The sequence below is a fragment of the Amaranthus tricolor genome, chromosome 17, assembly GCF_026212465.1.
Source record: "Amaranthus tricolor cultivar Red isolate AtriRed21 chromosome 17, ASM2621246v1, whole genome shotgun sequence".
In the NCBI taxonomy this organism is placed as follows: domain Eukaryota; kingdom Viridiplantae; phylum Streptophyta; class Magnoliopsida; order Caryophyllales; family Amaranthaceae; genus Amaranthus; species Amaranthus tricolor.
In genome coordinates, this window is record NC_080063.1 from 12,489,953 (window position 1) to 12,507,410 (window position 17,458).

At 32.4% G+C, this 17,458-nt stretch overlaps 2 protein-coding genes across 2 annotated transcripts; one reads left to right on the top strand and one right to left on the bottom strand.

The window, feature by feature from the left end:
• The first annotated feature begins 1,427 nt into the window (after positions 1–1,427).
• LOC130804685 (ankyrin repeat-containing protein ITN1-like) lies at positions 1,428–9,942 on the top strand. The gene is made up of 4 exons (XM_057669217.1): positions 1,428–1,568; positions 2,378–2,887; positions 3,378–3,787; positions 8,464–9,942. Exons 1-4 carry the CDS (start codon positions 1,547–1,549, stop codon positions 9,292–9,294), a joined length of 1,773 nt encoding a protein of 590 aa, XP_057525200.1. The 5' UTR covers positions 1,428–1,546; the 3' UTR covers positions 9,295–9,942.
• A 1,377-nt stretch (positions 9,943–11,319) lies between these two features.
• Positions 11,320–12,946, bottom strand: LOC130804561 (probable membrane-associated kinase regulator 4). The gene has a single exon (XM_057669029.1). It carries the CDS (start codon positions 12,773–12,775, stop codon positions 11,819–11,821), a length of 957 nt encoding a protein of 318 aa, XP_057525012.1. The 5' UTR covers positions 12,776–12,946; the 3' UTR covers positions 11,320–11,818.
• Positions 12,947–17,458: the final 4,512 nt, after the last annotated feature.

Genomic DNA, 17,458 nt, shown 5'->3' on the forward strand with positions numbered 1-17,458 from the left:
ATATTCTATTTCTATCACAATTTGTGCTCTTCTGGATCTTGGAATCCCAATCCATTACATTAAGGATATCATCCATATAAGTACGTAGCATTTAGTGCACAAATGCAATGAAATAGCTTACTATGTAATGCACACTCTAGTTAAACGACATATGAGTTACTAATTTTGACAATAGTAAATAGTTTCCTTGTTTCGGGCAAAAAGAGATCATTTGCATTTATTGACCTACCTCCAATGAGAAAGGGCCACACCAACGTCTAGCTAACTCTAATATCTGAAGCTTTGCACCAAGGTCAAGGAGAACTTTTCGTAGCATGTGATCATCCACTATACTTATACTCACATTCCTCATTTACAAGGTACCTAGTATTCTCTCATTGAACTAAACTGCTGCCATTACTCTCAATCAGTTGAAGAACAAACATTTATTCACTTTTACATTTACTCACAAAACGCCTCACAGGCTCACACCATAAAGCTAACCCTAATTTCTTGACCAAAATCATTGCCACTGTCCACTTGGTGATGAGTGCATTAAGTACTATTATAGGAGGTGGTCCCATGGCCCATGAGCAACAACTGATGTTTGATACCTGTGAAGAAAGGCTAGAAAGCAAAGACAAATCCCACAACCAGCATCATCATTAATCTTTCCTTAAAACCCTAGCACAAACCAAACATTGTATTAACCATAATTGTGTCCAGTACGACCCGAACACTAATACTCTATATTAGACAGGTGAAAACCAGAAAAATGGCAAACAACTTTCAAACAGAATAATTGATTCATGAAAAGAACTTGAAATCCAAATAGAGAACCAACAAACAAAAATAAGCATAATTAAAGATATATAGAGCATATCATACCCATTAAAGAAAACCAAACTATGCCTTATTTGTCCCTATTTATAATGCAAAGATAGAAAGAAAGTAGGTAAGAAATTCGGCGTACCCAGTTGTTGATTCAGAAAGATGATACCACCACTCCCGAAAAATGTTGAATGAAATCATCTATAAAACCAGAATGTGCATTGAAGGGGATACTGGTTACTGCCATAATCAAAGATGGAAAATTAGTCCCTGGGCAGGGAGATACAGAGCACTACAATCGGCATTCATGCAAAAAATAGGAGTACGTTGGTGGTGTTTGGGGAAATGAGTAAATTGCTAATAACTAAAAGAGAATGACTCGTGCGGATAAAATAAAAAAGGAATTGAAATGTGTGGACGAGACTAAAAGAAAATGATGGATCATTATAAAAAAAAATGATGCAAATTAAGTAGAACAGACCAAAATAGCAAATATTGCAAAATTCAACTGAGGGAGTACATTAGTAATGAAAAAGTGGTTGGGTTCTCTGCACCTTCGTTTTCTGTCTTTATCCCCTGCTATATGCTTACTCATTCGATGTCTTCCATTTTCTCTCTCTCACTTTCTCATCATTTCTTCTTTCTTCTTTCTACTTTACTCTTTTTCCTAGCTCCATTGAAATGACTTCCATCTTTTTCTTCTAACAGATTCTGCTCTACTCATTTTTCATTAACCATGTCTTTCTCAATTCAACCAGGTTTACTTACTTTACTCTTTTTAATTTCCTTACTTTCCTTCTTGTATTGTTGGCTATTTTTTATTATAATTATTTTTGTTCGAATCCTATTTTGTTTTATTTATGTTTTCCAGCTTGATCTCTACCAGGAGTACTATAATTTAATTGAGAATTCCTTATATGTGATTTTCCGTGTTTCTTTTGCTTGTTCATATAAAAGTCTTTTGCCCAGATTCTGTTTTTTTTCCTGAAGTGAAAATTTCAGTTTTTGAGTGATGTCTTGTAGAATAAGATCAGTTCATATTTATGCTTTTGATACATACAAATTGACACTGGGTTAATGGGTAGTTTAATTCTACTCTTAACTTCAATTTTGTATTCTGATATGGGGAATTGTTATGTTGAATATCAGATACTAGAGGATGAAATTTATTAAAATTATGGAGTATCTACGAATGTTTTTGTCATGGATGAAATTGGGGCGTTTACTATCAGCTTATCAGCTAATTGAGAAGGACACAAAGGGAGTATGAGCATAGATTTAAATAGGGTTTGTTGTGAGATTAGAAATTTGATGTTTGGGATTAAGTTGAGTAGATCAAAGAAAAGAGAGATTGATTTTGTGGATGAGATTAGAAGTAAAAATTTAGAAAAATCATTGGGACAAGAAAATGTATAAAATTGAGAGGGACTGAGGGAGGCTGAGCATAAATTTTACTCCCTATGTCCCTGAGTGATCGCCATATTTTCCATATTTGTTCATTCCTTCTAACTTTGCAACATTTTTATTTTTATTTTATGAAATTTATTAACTGTAATTGTTGATACAGCTGTTGAAAAAGACTTGGAAATTGGTATTATCACCCCCACGTCCAACCAAACACCAATGGAGCCATCTCCTTCTCCATCCCCCTCTCCATCCCCAACCTCTACATCTGCACCTGCTTTGGTTCTCTCGAATTCTGGTAAACGCATTGATCAAGCAGGCAAGAAAAAGTATGTGAAGCAGGTAACCGGTCGCCACAATGACACTGAGCTGCACCTGGCTGCTCAACGTGGTGATTTGGAAGCTGTAAAACAGATTCTGGGTGGGCACATAAATTCACAGATGGGGGACAGTCTAAGTGGTCCTGAGCTTGAACTAGAGGCTGCTGAGGTAAGGGCCCTGGTGGTGAACGAGGTTAATGAGTTGGGAGAGACTGCACTTTTTACAGCAGCTGAGAAGGGACATATTGATGTGGTAAAAGAACTGCTCAAGTATGCTAATAAGGATACCCTTACTCAAAAGAACCACTCCGGGTTTGATCCTTTGCATGTTGCTGCTAATCAGGGACACCTTGGTGATTAACTAAACTTCCTTTTAAATTTTATATTCTTGGGACATTCGTTTTTATCTTCATCCGTTGGCTTTTGAAGTTCTTAAATGTAAAATGTGATTTTTTTGAATTCTTGAATCATGGTTTAGAGTTTAGAGGATGATGTGTATAAACAATGTTTTATTTAGTAAAATATCCAACTCATATTTAATTTTCTCGCTGCTTGATTTTAAAAGTTTAGTGAAATAAATTGACCCTAGCTTCGTTCGATCCGCTTGCTACTCGTACACCATGTGCTTGCTGTAAATAAAATTTCACTATCGATTATTTACGATACTTATTGATAATTAGCCTCTTTTGTTAGTTTGTTATTTCTGCCTCAGTTGTATATCTCTTAGAATTTTGCTGGCCAAGTTGGTATACTTATCAGATCTTGTGATTCTAACTATTTTAAATTTATGTTTTCGAATCTGGATTGTGATCGATTAGGTCATTTATTGCCTTCATATTGCAGAAATTGTCCAAGTACTTTTAGACCATGATCCAGGGCTAATAAATACGATTGGACAATCAAATGCAACTCCTCTAATATCTGCAGCAACAAGAGGGCATACTGCTATAGTTAATGAACTACTTTCAAGAGATAGTAGCTTGGTAGATTCATGCAAATCCAATGGAAAAAATTCACTGCATTTTGCTGTTCGTCAAGGTCATGCGGACATTGTTAGGGCATTACTTGAGAAGGATTCAACGTTGGGTAGGAAGACTGACAAAAAAGGCCAAACTGCATTGCATATGGCAGTGAAAGGGAATAACTGTGAAGTTGTGAAAGCGCTTCTTCATGCAGATGCAACCATTGTCATGCGCACAGACAAGTTTGGTAACACCGCTTTGCATGTGGCTACTAGGAAGAAGCGTGCAGAGGTATTTGCCCATATTTCTCTTAATGATATACTGCTTATATTAAAGAATAAACAATACAAGGATTATTTAGTGACTTTCTGGTGAATTATGACTTCATAACTAACTTTTTCGTGCAAAACAATCATGTTTTTCTGTTAATGTGATACTGCTGATCGACTTTCTTATCACTTGACACACTTTTTCTGATTAGTCATGTAAACTTTATATTACACTTATTCTTATAGATTTAACTGGTTATTATCAAGTACTTATTGCCAAAAAAGAAAAAATAGCTTAGTTCAAATTTTTAAGCACACCATTTCCTTTTACATGGGAAATTCATTTTATGGTCATTGTAACTTCTTTGTTCTTGCATCACAACTAGGTGGCCTTCAGCTATGTTTATTTCGTTATTCTGCTGGAGCTGTTAAGCGCATGTTAAGAAAATATTATTTTTGTAATTCTCCCCCTTTCCTTCCTTTTGTTCTGATATGAACATGGAAACAAAATGCGGTCGTGAATGCGTTTATGAAAACAGTCACGGCGTCTGAAAAACAGCTAACAGAGTAATAACACTAATCACGGCCAACGCTGTGTGAATGATTGAAAAAAAGTCACATAGAGTGTGTTAACAATAACCAAAGATTTTGTTGATTTTCATTTACATTAATATTTATTCATTCTATCTCATCAACACCAAATAAAACACCAATACCGCTTTAATAATCACCAAACATAAACTCACATCAAACATGCCACATAACACCTTTTTAGATTTTTTAAAGAAAAAAATCAATAAACAAAAACTTTCCCAACATTTTGAGAAAAACGCACTGTGTTTATGAACTCATCATGTTTTTCCATCCTATCCATTATTCTTTTCTCCCCTCAAGTTTTGATATTTTTTAAAAATAATTTGCGAACTACATCCTTTACTTTTTGCGAATTACTACCTTCAAGTTATAAAAGTAGACAGTGATACAACCATGGTTATTAAAATCGCGATTCTGATCTATGATTATACGATCAAAAAATAAGCGAGCGATTTGAATCATAGGTAGAATCGTAAGTTGGTAGAATCTTACGATTCTAGTTAATGTAAAATTTGTAGAGGTAGAATCATAACACGATTTTACGATTCTACGATTTAACGATTCGATTCTACACATTTATTTTTAATTTTATAAATTTTTCTTATGTACCAATTTTTCTTACAACTTAGCGGTCCATCATCATAATTTAAAAAAAAAAAAGTTTCTTCATCTAGGTATGAAGATTTAAACTAATTATTGAATATTTTTCTATTTCATTCTTAAAAATGAAGTGAATGAAACTTTAATTAATAAACTTAAACTTTTGAAGTGAATAAATATAATTAGATAGCAAATTTAAGTTTATTGTAGAATCTTACGATTCTACGATTCGATTCTACCGATTTGATTCTGTAGATCCGAACGATTCCAAGTAGAACCCGATTTTAACAACTTTGGATACAACCACTTCACAGGAATCCGGTGACTTATTTCTAAAATACGCATAGACATTTATCTTTTACCTTTGACTTTAACTCAACTATATACATTTAACCACCTCCCTTCACAACCTTCTCAACTCCCTCTTTACCACCACCACCACCACCTCTCAATTATTTTCTCTCTCCTCCCCTTCATTATATTCTCTTTCCTCCTTCTTTCTTCAACCTTTCCTAAAGATGCATAAAAAATTAAACCAAAATGAGATTAAGTTCTTCAAGTGAATTATGCAGTGGAGATTGGATTAGGGAAGCAAGCAATTGAGAGAACTATGGTCAAGCTATGAGATTGGATTAGAGAAGCAAGCAATTGGAAATGAAATTAAGTTCACCACTAACTAGTGTCGTCGTGCTCGCCAAGCCACCACCAACCCTACCACGGCTACCACCACCATGACCATCCACCACCAATTTTTGTATTGCCATTAATTAATAAAATGCCTTTCTTTTGTATTGCCTAAATTGATGTAAGGTTTTTTGGTGATTGCTAGGCCTCTTTAATGATATCCTTGGCTTGGTATTTCTAATAAAATGATAGTAAGAAAGGAAGAAGATATCGGAGAGTGTAAAAAAGTATTTGTTTAATAGTAGAGCAAAAGAGATGAAAAAAGGAGAAAAAACACTAAGTATTTTTGAAAAGTGTTCAAAAATATTATTGAAAAATTGAAAACTACCAAACTCCTTAGACACTTAAGAAGCTAGAGTCTTGAACTTATAATTGCATATTTGTTGTATTATTGTTTTGCAATAATATGCCCATATCTATCATAATTGCTCTATATGAGATACTTTTAGTAAACTATTAATTAACTCGTTAGTTAATTGTTTTGCTTAGCGATTAAAATTATAATTAACTATAATTTACGTGATTAGTTAACGAGTATGAATGATATTTTAACAATGAGATGTATAAGTGCTTTTTCTACAATTTAGGATGCTAGAAGAAAATTTTCTGTAATTTCTTCAGAACATAACGTTGTAATGGTGAAATATCGTTGTTATGGTATGATATTAGGGGTTACACGTTACGTGACGTTCAACACAACTTTTTTACCGAGAAAGTTCCAACTCCGTTATAAATAATGGGATTTAACGTTGCTTCAACTCCGAAACAAGTTACATAATGGCCATTACATTACTAAACGGACCAATTTTTATTCCATGGATATGAATGTATGATCCATACTAGTAAAATGTCACACTTGGGACAGAGGAGAGAGGACAGGGGAAGAACTAACACTTAAGACGTATCAGAGACGCAAGAGGAATGAAGAGGAGTCAGTTGTGACAACTGGGGAACAGGAGGATTATTAGGGGTTAAACGAGAGAAAATATTTTGTTATTTCTGCTATAAAGTTGTTAGGCTGAAATGTCTATATAAACTTAGTTTGTAAATATAAAAAGGTGTGAAGAAATTGAATGAAAGGAGTCTTTGGGAGCTGTAGTGCTCGAAATCTGCATACTACTTTGGTTACACATTTCCTTTCTTTTTTTTCCTGTTCTTGGCTTTCTTGTGCATTCTCACAAGTGTAGAGACTGGTGTGTTTCATAAACTACAACTTTTCATTTTAAGTTTGGGGATGTTTGGGAAGTCAACCCTTCTAATTTGAGGTGTGTCACTAACTTTTCATTAGACAAATACTATGTATTGTTTAGAATGTTAGATTTTTTGAAGAGAACATTGTAAGTTGGGTAGTTGAGACGGGTATTCTAAGATGGATGAGTGTATATACTCTAGAGGATAAAATTCAAAATGATGACATAAGAAAGGGTTTTGGTGTTGCAAATATTGAATAAAATACAAACTAAAAGCGATGGGTAAATAGTGCAAATCTTAAATGAAACATTTGAAGTGGATAAGAGGGAGTAATGTGTAATGGTGAAGTTAATATTTTTATAACTAAAAGGTCAAGAGTTTAGATCTTTGCCCCCTAATTATTTTTAACAAACATTATAATTTAAACTTTTGTTCCCTTAATTTTTCATTCAAGTTTCACCACTACATGTTGCCAACTCAATGTAGAAGGATATAAAGAGAAGTATGATCTTGAAAAGGGAATGCCTTGAATCTCTTCAACTTAATCTGATCCTTCTTCTCTTCACTTTTTGAACAAAATCAGCACCCTACCTGAAGCTTTTCTTTCTTGCTATCATATACTATTGCATACTGATGAGAATTAAGGAGAACATGATCCTTTTCCTTCAATTATATTGGTAGAGCAATTGCTTACTATTTTCTGCTGTGATTATAGACGACTTTTCCAAGAATCTTGGCTCAAACTTTTTACATATACTAATCAAGATGGTAAGCATAGGATTAAGTACAGGTCGAAATATTTGATGATTGAGGTGTGTCACTAAGTTGAAAGGGCGCATTATCCCGGTTTATCATTACACAAATACTATTATGTTGTTTAGAATGTTAGATTTTTTGAAGAGAACATTGTAAGTTGGGTAGTTGAGACGGGTTTTTTAAGATGGATGAGTGTATATACTTTAGAGGATAAAATTCAAAATGATGACATAAGAAAGGGTTTTGGTGTTTGTGCTGGAAAAATGCACAAGTTAAAAGAAAATGGAAGGTTGGAAGTTTGAGGAGCTTTGAAGAGCAATATGTGGTATGAAGATTCCATTGATAACATGAGTGAAGTAGCACATATGGAATTGGGATCTGTAGGAGCATATGACAATAGATACAAACGAATTGAGGAGGAGAATATATATTATTGAGCATTGGGATTGATTTTCTTAGTTTTCAGTTACTATTAGATAAAGCGATCTTTGTTAGGATTAAAGCTTGGGCGTTGTTGTAGAGGATACGTCATTCAAAAATACCTCCATGCACTAGAAGGTCCTTTTGATTATGTTGTCAAGTGAAAAATAAGCACTCTTGGACATGGATCCCACTTATTGAGAACTATTACCTCAAGGCATCTAGGATTGGTACTAGTAGCAGAATTGATATATCTAATGTACCTTATACTGGTGACAGTTGAGAAAAGTAATTGTAAAGCTTTAAAATGCTATCACCTAAAAATTTATGCTTAAAATTGTTTTAAATTTTAGATTCCAACTTGAAAGTTACAAAGGAGAAACAGGAAATCTAGAGCAAGTAACTCGGAAATTTTAGTTGGCGTAACAGAACTTTTTCTTTTTCTGTGTGCAGATAGTGAATGAATTGTTACAGCTTCAAGACATCAATGTGAATGCTCTAAATAGCCAGCACAAAACTCCTTTAGACATAGCTGAAGACCTTCCCCATTCTGAAGAATCTACTGAAATTAAAGCGACCCTTATTCACTATAATGCTCTCAGGGCTAATGAACTGAATCAACCAAGGGACGAGTTAAGAAAAACTGTGAGTCAGATTAAGAAAGATGTTCACATGCAGCTTGTGCAAACCAAAAAAACAAATGAAAATGTCAGCGGAATTGCCAAGGAGCTGCGGAAACTCCATAGGGAAGGAATTAACAACGCCACCAACTCAGTAACTGTAGTTGCTGTGCTTTTTGCAACAGTTGCTTTTGCAGCAATATTTACCGTTCCTGGTGGCGACAACGATGATGGGGTGGCTGTAGCTGCTAAGACTGCTTCTTTCAAGATATTCTTCATCTTTAATGCGATTGCTCTGTTTACTTCTTTAGCGGTTGTGGTAGTTCAGATCACACTTGTACGAGGTGAGACCAAAGCTGAGAGACGGGTTGTGGAAATTATCAATAAGCTGATGTGGTTGGCATCAATTTGCACCTCGGTTGCATTTATGGCATCTTCTTACATAGTTGTTGGACGAAACCATGAGTGGGCTGCAACACTCATTACAGTTATAGGGGGTATTATAATGGTAGGAGTCCTCGGCACAATGACCTATTATGTGGTAAAATCAAAGCGATCACGTTCCATAAGAAAAAGGGATAGAAGTGCAAAGAGAAGCGGGTCTAATTCATTTTATCATTCAGAGTTCTCTAATTCAGAACCCGATAAATTTTATGCCCTCTAATATATCCTCCCTCATACTGTAAATGAGGAAGTCTGATAAGATAACTCGAGTCGAATGAATAATGTTTTTATCAGCCTCCATATATCAGTCAAACTACTGGACTGTATAGCAATGAAACATAGTGCATGGTTGTGCTGCTTACTGATGGATGGCTGCGTTTGGCGCGGGTTAGAAGTGTGTATGTGCTTACATCTTACAAGAGTCGTTTTCCAGGAGATCAGCTCATCTTGGTTCTTGAGAATGGTAATATTTTCTGCTGATTAATACAAAGACTAAGTTTGTAATTTTTTCCAAGATCATCAAATTGAATGTCTGTTGACATAGTAAGAATACGTCCATAACCGTTGTAGTAGCAACTATGTAAAGTGATTATGGTCTTATGGATGTACTTCAAATAGTATATATTAATGGTTCCACCCTGCCAATATAGATTCCCTGTATTTTTTTTGGGTGTGCTTGTGCTAGTTTTTTTTAGAATAATGAGTTTACTATGCATGTTCAAGATTTATGGGTGGTTTGGTACAAATATAGTATATGTAAGGTCTATTTGGTTGTTGGTATTAATTGATGGTAATAAGAATGATTTGTAGAGTAAATATTTATGAAATGTACCATGTTGTTCCTATGGTAATGAAATTTTTTTGTTTACAATTTTTCATTACCAAATAATACCACATTTTAATATGATAATGTATTGAAATGAATTTTGTGAAGAAAAAATGATATAATTGGAGAAGAACAAGTATGGCAATTTAACTTGTCAAAAGATTTTCCTTATAAAATTACATCATTTTTTCTTTACCAATTTCACTATTCAAATACCTACTACCAAAAGGGTAATGGAATAGAAATAGTAAAGGAAGGGAAAAGGTATGAGTAAGGGTTATAATCCATTTAAGTGATGTAAATGAGTCATTTTACACTAAAGAAATAATATAAACCTTTTGTTCATGTTTCATATGAAGATATATGATCTTTGTGGCAAGATCTACATTTTTCATACTATGACATTGGATTCAAAAATTAACAATAGCATTAAAATGTAAGAAATTTCTTTTTGATACGAGTTGGTCGAGGGAAGTGGAGGGCCTAGACGAGAATTAAATTCAGGACCTTATTTAGGGAAAACAATGGGGCTAGACAAGACAAGATTCGATCCTGAGTCAGGACTCATGCTTTACTTACAAATAACTTTGATCAATTGTTAAACTAAGAAATTTTTGATTTCTTGATATATATTGGCATCTAATGCATTCAACATTGTGTTTTGACCAATTACCTTTATTATTACACATGAAAAAGTTCATAGGAATATAAATAAAAATATTTGCATAAAATAGAAATTGTGGTGGATATTTTTTAAATAATATGGTGACAATTAAATAAGATATAGCAAACAAGTAGTAATTTGATAGAAGGCATGGAAGAAAAAGACATCAATGTCTTTTATTTTACCCAATTTTCAGTGTTGGCTTTGTACTACAACTAATAATTGTAAAGACTTAGTCAGCAAGGATTAAGATTTAGAAGATTGATTAAAGCAATTACAATTTACTTTTTTATATCATTCAATTGATTGCATCCATATCCCAATCAATTTATATTTTCCCTTACATCAACATTCCATTATTGCAATGTTAATAATGGTTTTCACCTAGATAGGCGAGATTTGGGGAGCTTAGATGTATGAAACCTAACCCTTGTTAGGTTGCATTCGATTGGCAATTGACCCTTAATAGCAAACATCATCATCAACGAAACACACATGATTTAGTGAGTCATTTTTATATATGGCCCTAGTAACAAACATTATTAGCAACTTTACATAAATAAGAAGCACACTGATATATTCTATTATAATCCACAACAAAAAAACTATGAATCTTTTGCCCCATTAAAATAAAAGATGTTCACATTCTACTATATCTTCACTTTTATTAGTTAATATTGTTTTATTAGTTGACTTTTCAACTTTATGGATTCTTGAATTCAAACCAAAGGCAATGAAATGTTAAAAACATTAGAAGCAAAATTGTAAGCTACTTTCAACTCAAAAATGATGTTGATGTGCTATGAAGATCTTTCAACTATTGAAGTAGATAAACATAAATTCATGATTGATTGGTTGACTATCAAGGGAATGACAAAAACAGATATACAAACATTAATTTTTACAATCAAAAGTTCAATAAATTCTTTTTAAGTTCTTTTTCTACAAAGTAGGATGAGGTAAGAAGATAGCTAAGAGAGCGGATCAAAGATTTAAACATCATTATCATCGTACCCAGTGTATCCCGTTTATAGAAAACTATGATCAGGATCTGGGTAGAAAAGAAAGGTGGCAACCCATATTCATAAACCTAGAACCCTATTCAGAGAAAGTGATACATGCACCAACTAACACAAACTATTTTATTTTGTTTTATTTTGTTAATTATGCATTTAATGGGCTTAAATCATATCAGATTAGCACAGAAGACTCGTAACATAAGTCACTTAATATTCTATTTATCCTAGATCTATGTCAACCCCTACAAAGGGTTGTTTGATCATCAAGACTATTAGCAAATTTAGATGAATCCAATGGCTTTCCACCAACTTCAATCAATGTTTTGCTTGCTTGACATGATTGCTTGCAATGAGCAATAGCTCCTTGAATCAATGAGCTCTCAATCTCTGAATTTTCACTGCTACTTCTTTTCAACATCGACAAATCGATCAACCCATGAGCATTGCTCGTATTACTTGATGAAGACGATGAAGAAGATGAACAAGATAACGAGGATACTGATGAATACGAAGCTGATAATTTCGTTGTTGTTGTTGATGATCGACGTTTAAATGGCCCCGAAAATGATCTCCTATGATAAATTTTACCACCTTGTTTGGCATCACATGGGTTTTGATTGTTTATAACAGCTGATGAACAAGATTGTTGATCAGATTTCCCAAACAAGGCCTTAATTTTAGCCTTGAGTTTTTTAGTCCAAGACTTGTGTACATGATCAACCAAAAACCGATTTTCATGTTCATTTTCGTGCACACGAAAATACTCTTGGGCGTCAAGTTCTCTGCTCACCTGACAAGATTCAATCGGAGAAACATTACATGACTCAAAAGGAGTACTTGGGGTAGTGTAAAAGTCTATATTAGACTTGGGTTTTGAATCTTGTAATAGATTTTGCACCATTTGTAATCTAGGAGGAAGGTGTAAAGGGAGCAATTTACCCATGTAGAAAAGCTCATCAGCAGGGGATGTTGTTGTGTCGCTTTCGACATTTATTACCGATGACATTTGGAACTCGAATTCTCGACAGTTTTGTGGTGGCACGGTTGTGTTCTGGCAGACTGAAAACAAGGGTGTGTGGCTGCTTACTTCCATGTCTATGTAATCGTTGTCGTTTTCATCTTCATCTTCATCTTCATCTTCGTGTTGTTTTGATATGTGTTTGTGATTGTATGAGTAGTAATCCATAGCCATAAATCTTGTTATGAGTTATGAGTTATGAGTTATGGCTGTCCTAAACTGAAGTTGAATGTCTGAATGTGTAAATAATTGGATGAGAAGACAGCGGGGAAAAGATATGAGGTAGTATATATATGTAGATTATAAGATACTTGTATTGTTTCATAAATTATACTATAAGGGTGTGTTTTCTAAATGAGTATTGGTCGTTACTTGTTGACTTTTTAACTAGTTTATTTGACTTGTTGAAAGGGTTAATTATTTTTGTTAGCTTTTAGCTAGCCGGATGAGTTACCCGTAGTTTATTAGGTTATTTGGAAAATTAGATATTCATATTCATCATTGATTATTTATTAAAAAAATATAGGTGTTTAAAGTCGTTGAAAAAAGCCAATCAAATAATTTTTTCAGTTTGGATTAGTGATCAGTGCCATTTACTATAACATTTTTTTAACTTTTGACCAACCAACAAATTAAAAACCAAAATATAACTTAAAAAGCTAAAACAAAAGTCTATTATCAAACACTCCTAATGCTAAAATGATGAATGATGAAAAATGAGATATTTCTAATTTCATGATAGAATTTAAAAAATGAGGTTCACTACTAAAACCAATTACTAATAGTTAGGACTTAGGAGTATAAAATGATGTATGTTATTCTCTTTTTCCAATGTGGGACAACTTACACATGGTAATACATGAATATTTTAACAACCCATGACTTTACAAATATTTCTGTATTGGTTCGACCTCTTACTTTGCACCAATTCTACACATTTATATTATTTTCAATCTTATCTATGCAATTTAATTATTACTTTTTTAATAATCACCCAAATAATGTAATGTTGAGAGGGAGTTTTTTTTAATTTTTTTGTTTGTGATGTAACTGTCAGAAATCAGTATTAATAGTGAAAACTCTGGAAGCCTCCACTAATAAAATTCAGAGCATCATGCAAAAATGCAGAGGACTTCTCCCAAACAATATCTCTTTTTTTTTGTCACTTCATTCTCACACCTTTTTTATTTTATTTTCACCCACTTATTTATCCTGCATTTTCATCTCATCTACCATATTATTTCTCCCACTTTTGCATAAATATAATTCTTTTACAGCAAATTCTATATGAGACCGTCTCATCGTGAGACAGATTCTTACAAAAAGGTCTATTAGTAAAAAAACATTAAAAAATAATGAAAATTATTTTCCCAATTGTACAGAAAGCGGTTATTTTTAAAAATAGTTTAGGATGACCTAATTGAAATTGTCTTATGATGAGACGCAGTGCCGTTTCTGACAATTTTTGAGTCATAGGCAAAAAATTAAAAAAAAGAAAGTCTTTAGTCATGCGCTTAACTGAGAAACTTAATGTTGCAATTTCGATCCATGCTAGATGCTACTTATGCAAATACTAATTTAACTATAAGGATTAACTCAATTTAGGTCCCTTTATGAATTGGACTTTTAGCGGTTGCACCTCAAAACTACCCTCGAAAACGGCACTGATGAAACGACTTCAATAAAGAATTAGTAAAAAAAGTATATAAAAGTGAAAATGAAATGAAATGGGCCAAATAGTGAGGCATATGGCCATATGTCTTATTTATTTGTACTCATAGTTAATAGTAGTATCCTTTAAAACATAATTTTCACTTCCTAAAGACTCAGAGGTAAGTGCTGCTTCACTTAGAAGAGAATCATATTCATCATTTCTGGGTTTAGAAGGTGGATGATGCTCACAACTTACTTACTAATTATTATCATTAAAATATTTTGATAAATTATTACTAATCATGTTACTTTACTTATAAACTGGGGTCTCTTCTCTGTTGGACCATGTAATATTATATAATATTTATATACATTAGAAGAATATAATAAGAAAAAGCTAAACAAAATTAGTGGGCATTTTAGCTTATCAGATTTCAATCGATTTGTAAAGTCTTGGGTTTCTGCATTTCCTTTTGTTCATATGGTGGCTGACAAAGGCCTTGTCAGAAGTTACTTAAAAAATAGAATGTTCTAAGCACAATTTTTTTAAAAAAATATGGAAAGAGTGGAAAAATAAAGGAAAACATCAAGTGTTGTATGAAACTATTTTATCATGAGATAAGCTTATATAATTAACTTATTTCTCTATTTGATCATTTTAAGGTTATAAGTGATCCCGAAGACTATAAAAAATAATCACTCTAGAAAATAACTTATTGCTTGAAGGTCATACGTAAACACTTTAAAATAGTAAGGGTACATTAAATCAATCTAATAGAAATAATCTTATTATAAGACTGTCTTATTTGAAAATTTGTATAACAGAAACATATTTTAAGAGAAGATAAAAAGACATGCTTTATGCATTTGGTTTGGCTGACAAAGCATCTTGGTTTGAGTTTTCTTAATTAAAAGACTAGAATCCTTATAGCTTTTTCTTTCTTGATCAAAAGCCACAAAAAAACTTGTAAAAAGAATGGAAAAAGTTTGATTCTCTTGGAATAAATGAATCTCGTTTTTATATTTTGGTGACTTAGAATAAAATTAAATATCAAATTTTAATATATAAAAACATTTGATTATTTTAATGTCATTAAGTGATTTAACCATTAATAACAAATAGAATTATATTGACCATAATTAGAATCATTAAGATACTCAAAAGTTTATCAATGAGCTTTAAATAAATTAAATTTAATTAATTAACATTATAATTGCAATTAAATTTCTTAGTATTTACACAAAATAATCTTTATTAGCATTTTTAAATGGAAATTAATCACAATAGCGTAAATGTATATTTATTAATACTTGTTACTCTTCATATAAAAAATAAAAAAGTTGTAATTTTCATACTCTAAATACGACCAAATACAAAAATTAAATTAAATTAAATAGTGAATGTACACCTACGTATATTGACTCAAAGTTAATTGAGGATTGAAAAAGTATTGAAGGGCCTAATAAAACAATATTCAGATTACAATAATAGGCGAAGGGGCAACTGCATTGAGCCTTTAATATTGTTTTCTATGAATTTAACGGGATTTCTGGAGTGTTTTTTGTCATGTCTCAACTCTCTGTTTCTTATTTAAGTAGCAATAAATATGTTCTTCTATGGCTTTATTATTTTTTTAAGTATTAGTATGATCTTCAATTATTTTCTATATTATTATCCATCTCTATCTATTTTTTTTTTTTACTGTGTGTTTTTTTGTCTTTACTATGTTGATTATGGTAGATTTTTTAAAGATTACAGATAGGTAAAATATCATCGTGTCGTCTCATATTTGCCGCAATTGAAGCAAGTATGTCTATGAATTTTAAAGTATTTTACTTTACTGTTCTATACTTTTAAAATATTTTAAAGTTATTGATAACATGTTTACTAATATACAAAGTTTAAATACTATTAGTTTTTTTTTTTGAGATGAAATACTATTAGTTTACGCATAAATAACAAATGGAAAATGGAAAATACAAGTAAATTTTAATTTCACTTTATTAATATTTTTATGTATTAAAAAATGGAAAATACAAGTAAAATTATAACAAATGATGATGGTATTTGAATCTTTTACACATATAACATAAACATTGAGTGAATATGAGGCTATATATAAAGTGGGTATAACCGTAAAGTATATTGGCCATAATGTGCGAGAATTGAATATATACACAAATAGACATGTATGATTATGAAATTGTCACCTGCCATGTATAATGGTCAGGTGGTGGCCGGTGATACGAAAATTTTAAGTAAACATGAATACAGTGGAGAGCTAAAATTTAACTTTTTTTTTTAAATTAACTTTTGCTTATTAAATTTACCTTTAAATGTATTTTTACCAAACTTACTTTTGCTAAATTTAACATAGCGTCTTAATATTTACGTGATTTAGGATATTTATTTATACTAAACTATACTTATTTTTGTTAAACCTATTTTACTTTTAACTTATTTTTATAAAATTGAGTTGTTTTTGTCATGTTTAATTCGTTAATATGAACATTATAAGTTGAGGAAAAAAACTATAAGATGATATTGTCTATTAATTAATTGAAACCTAGAAAATAATTAAGGTAAAATTCATAGATTAACCCTATTAATCTTATAATTGAGGGTTTTTCTTTTCACCTTATAGTTGATTCTCACCACTTCATCATTATCATCATCATTATCATCATCCTACCCAGTATATCCCACTCTTAGAAAGCTAAGGTCAGGGTCTGTAGAGGGAAGGACGGCGGCAACTCATATCCATAAAGAAGAGCACGGCCAAAGGAGTCCCCCGACGACTCGAGAAAGATAAAGAAACGCGAAAAACACAAGCAAGACAACTTAAAGGCTTATAGACAGAAGGACCACTACAAAAGAAAACAAATAGCTAAATAGAAAGGAGACGGTAAGGGCAAGGGGTTGAGGGCACTGAGAGATCAAAGGACGGACATTAGTAATTTAAGACGTAGATATGACGTCTTCAACTGCTCCTATCCCTATTCAGGTTCGCAGAGAGGTTTAACCCCTACAAGTCTACTCTTATTTGCTCATCCCAAGTTCTCTTTGATCTACCTCGACTCCTCTTACCATCTACTATAATGCTATTTACCCTCCTCACAGGGGTGTCGAAAGTCTTCCTCTGCACATGACCAAACCACCTCAATTTATTATCACCACTTACAAATAAAAATTAATCTTCTCTC

Excerpts from the sequence above, each read along its gene's own strand:
- LOC130804685 (XM_057669217.1), top strand. The coding sequence starts at position 1,547 with ATGTCTTTCTCAATTCAACCAG. Across the intron at positions 1,569-2,377 it reads GTCTTTCTCAATTCAACCAG|CTGTTGAAAAAGACTTGGAA; the intron begins GTTTACTTACTT and ends TTGTTGATACAG. Across the intron at positions 2,888-3,377 it reads TGCTAATCAGGGACACCTTG|AAATTGTCCAAGTACTTTTA; the intron begins GTGATTAACTAA and ends TTCATATTGCAG.
- LOC130804561 (XM_057669029.1), bottom strand. The coding sequence starts at position 12,775 with ATGGCTATGGATTACTACTCATACAATCACAAACACATATCAAAACAA.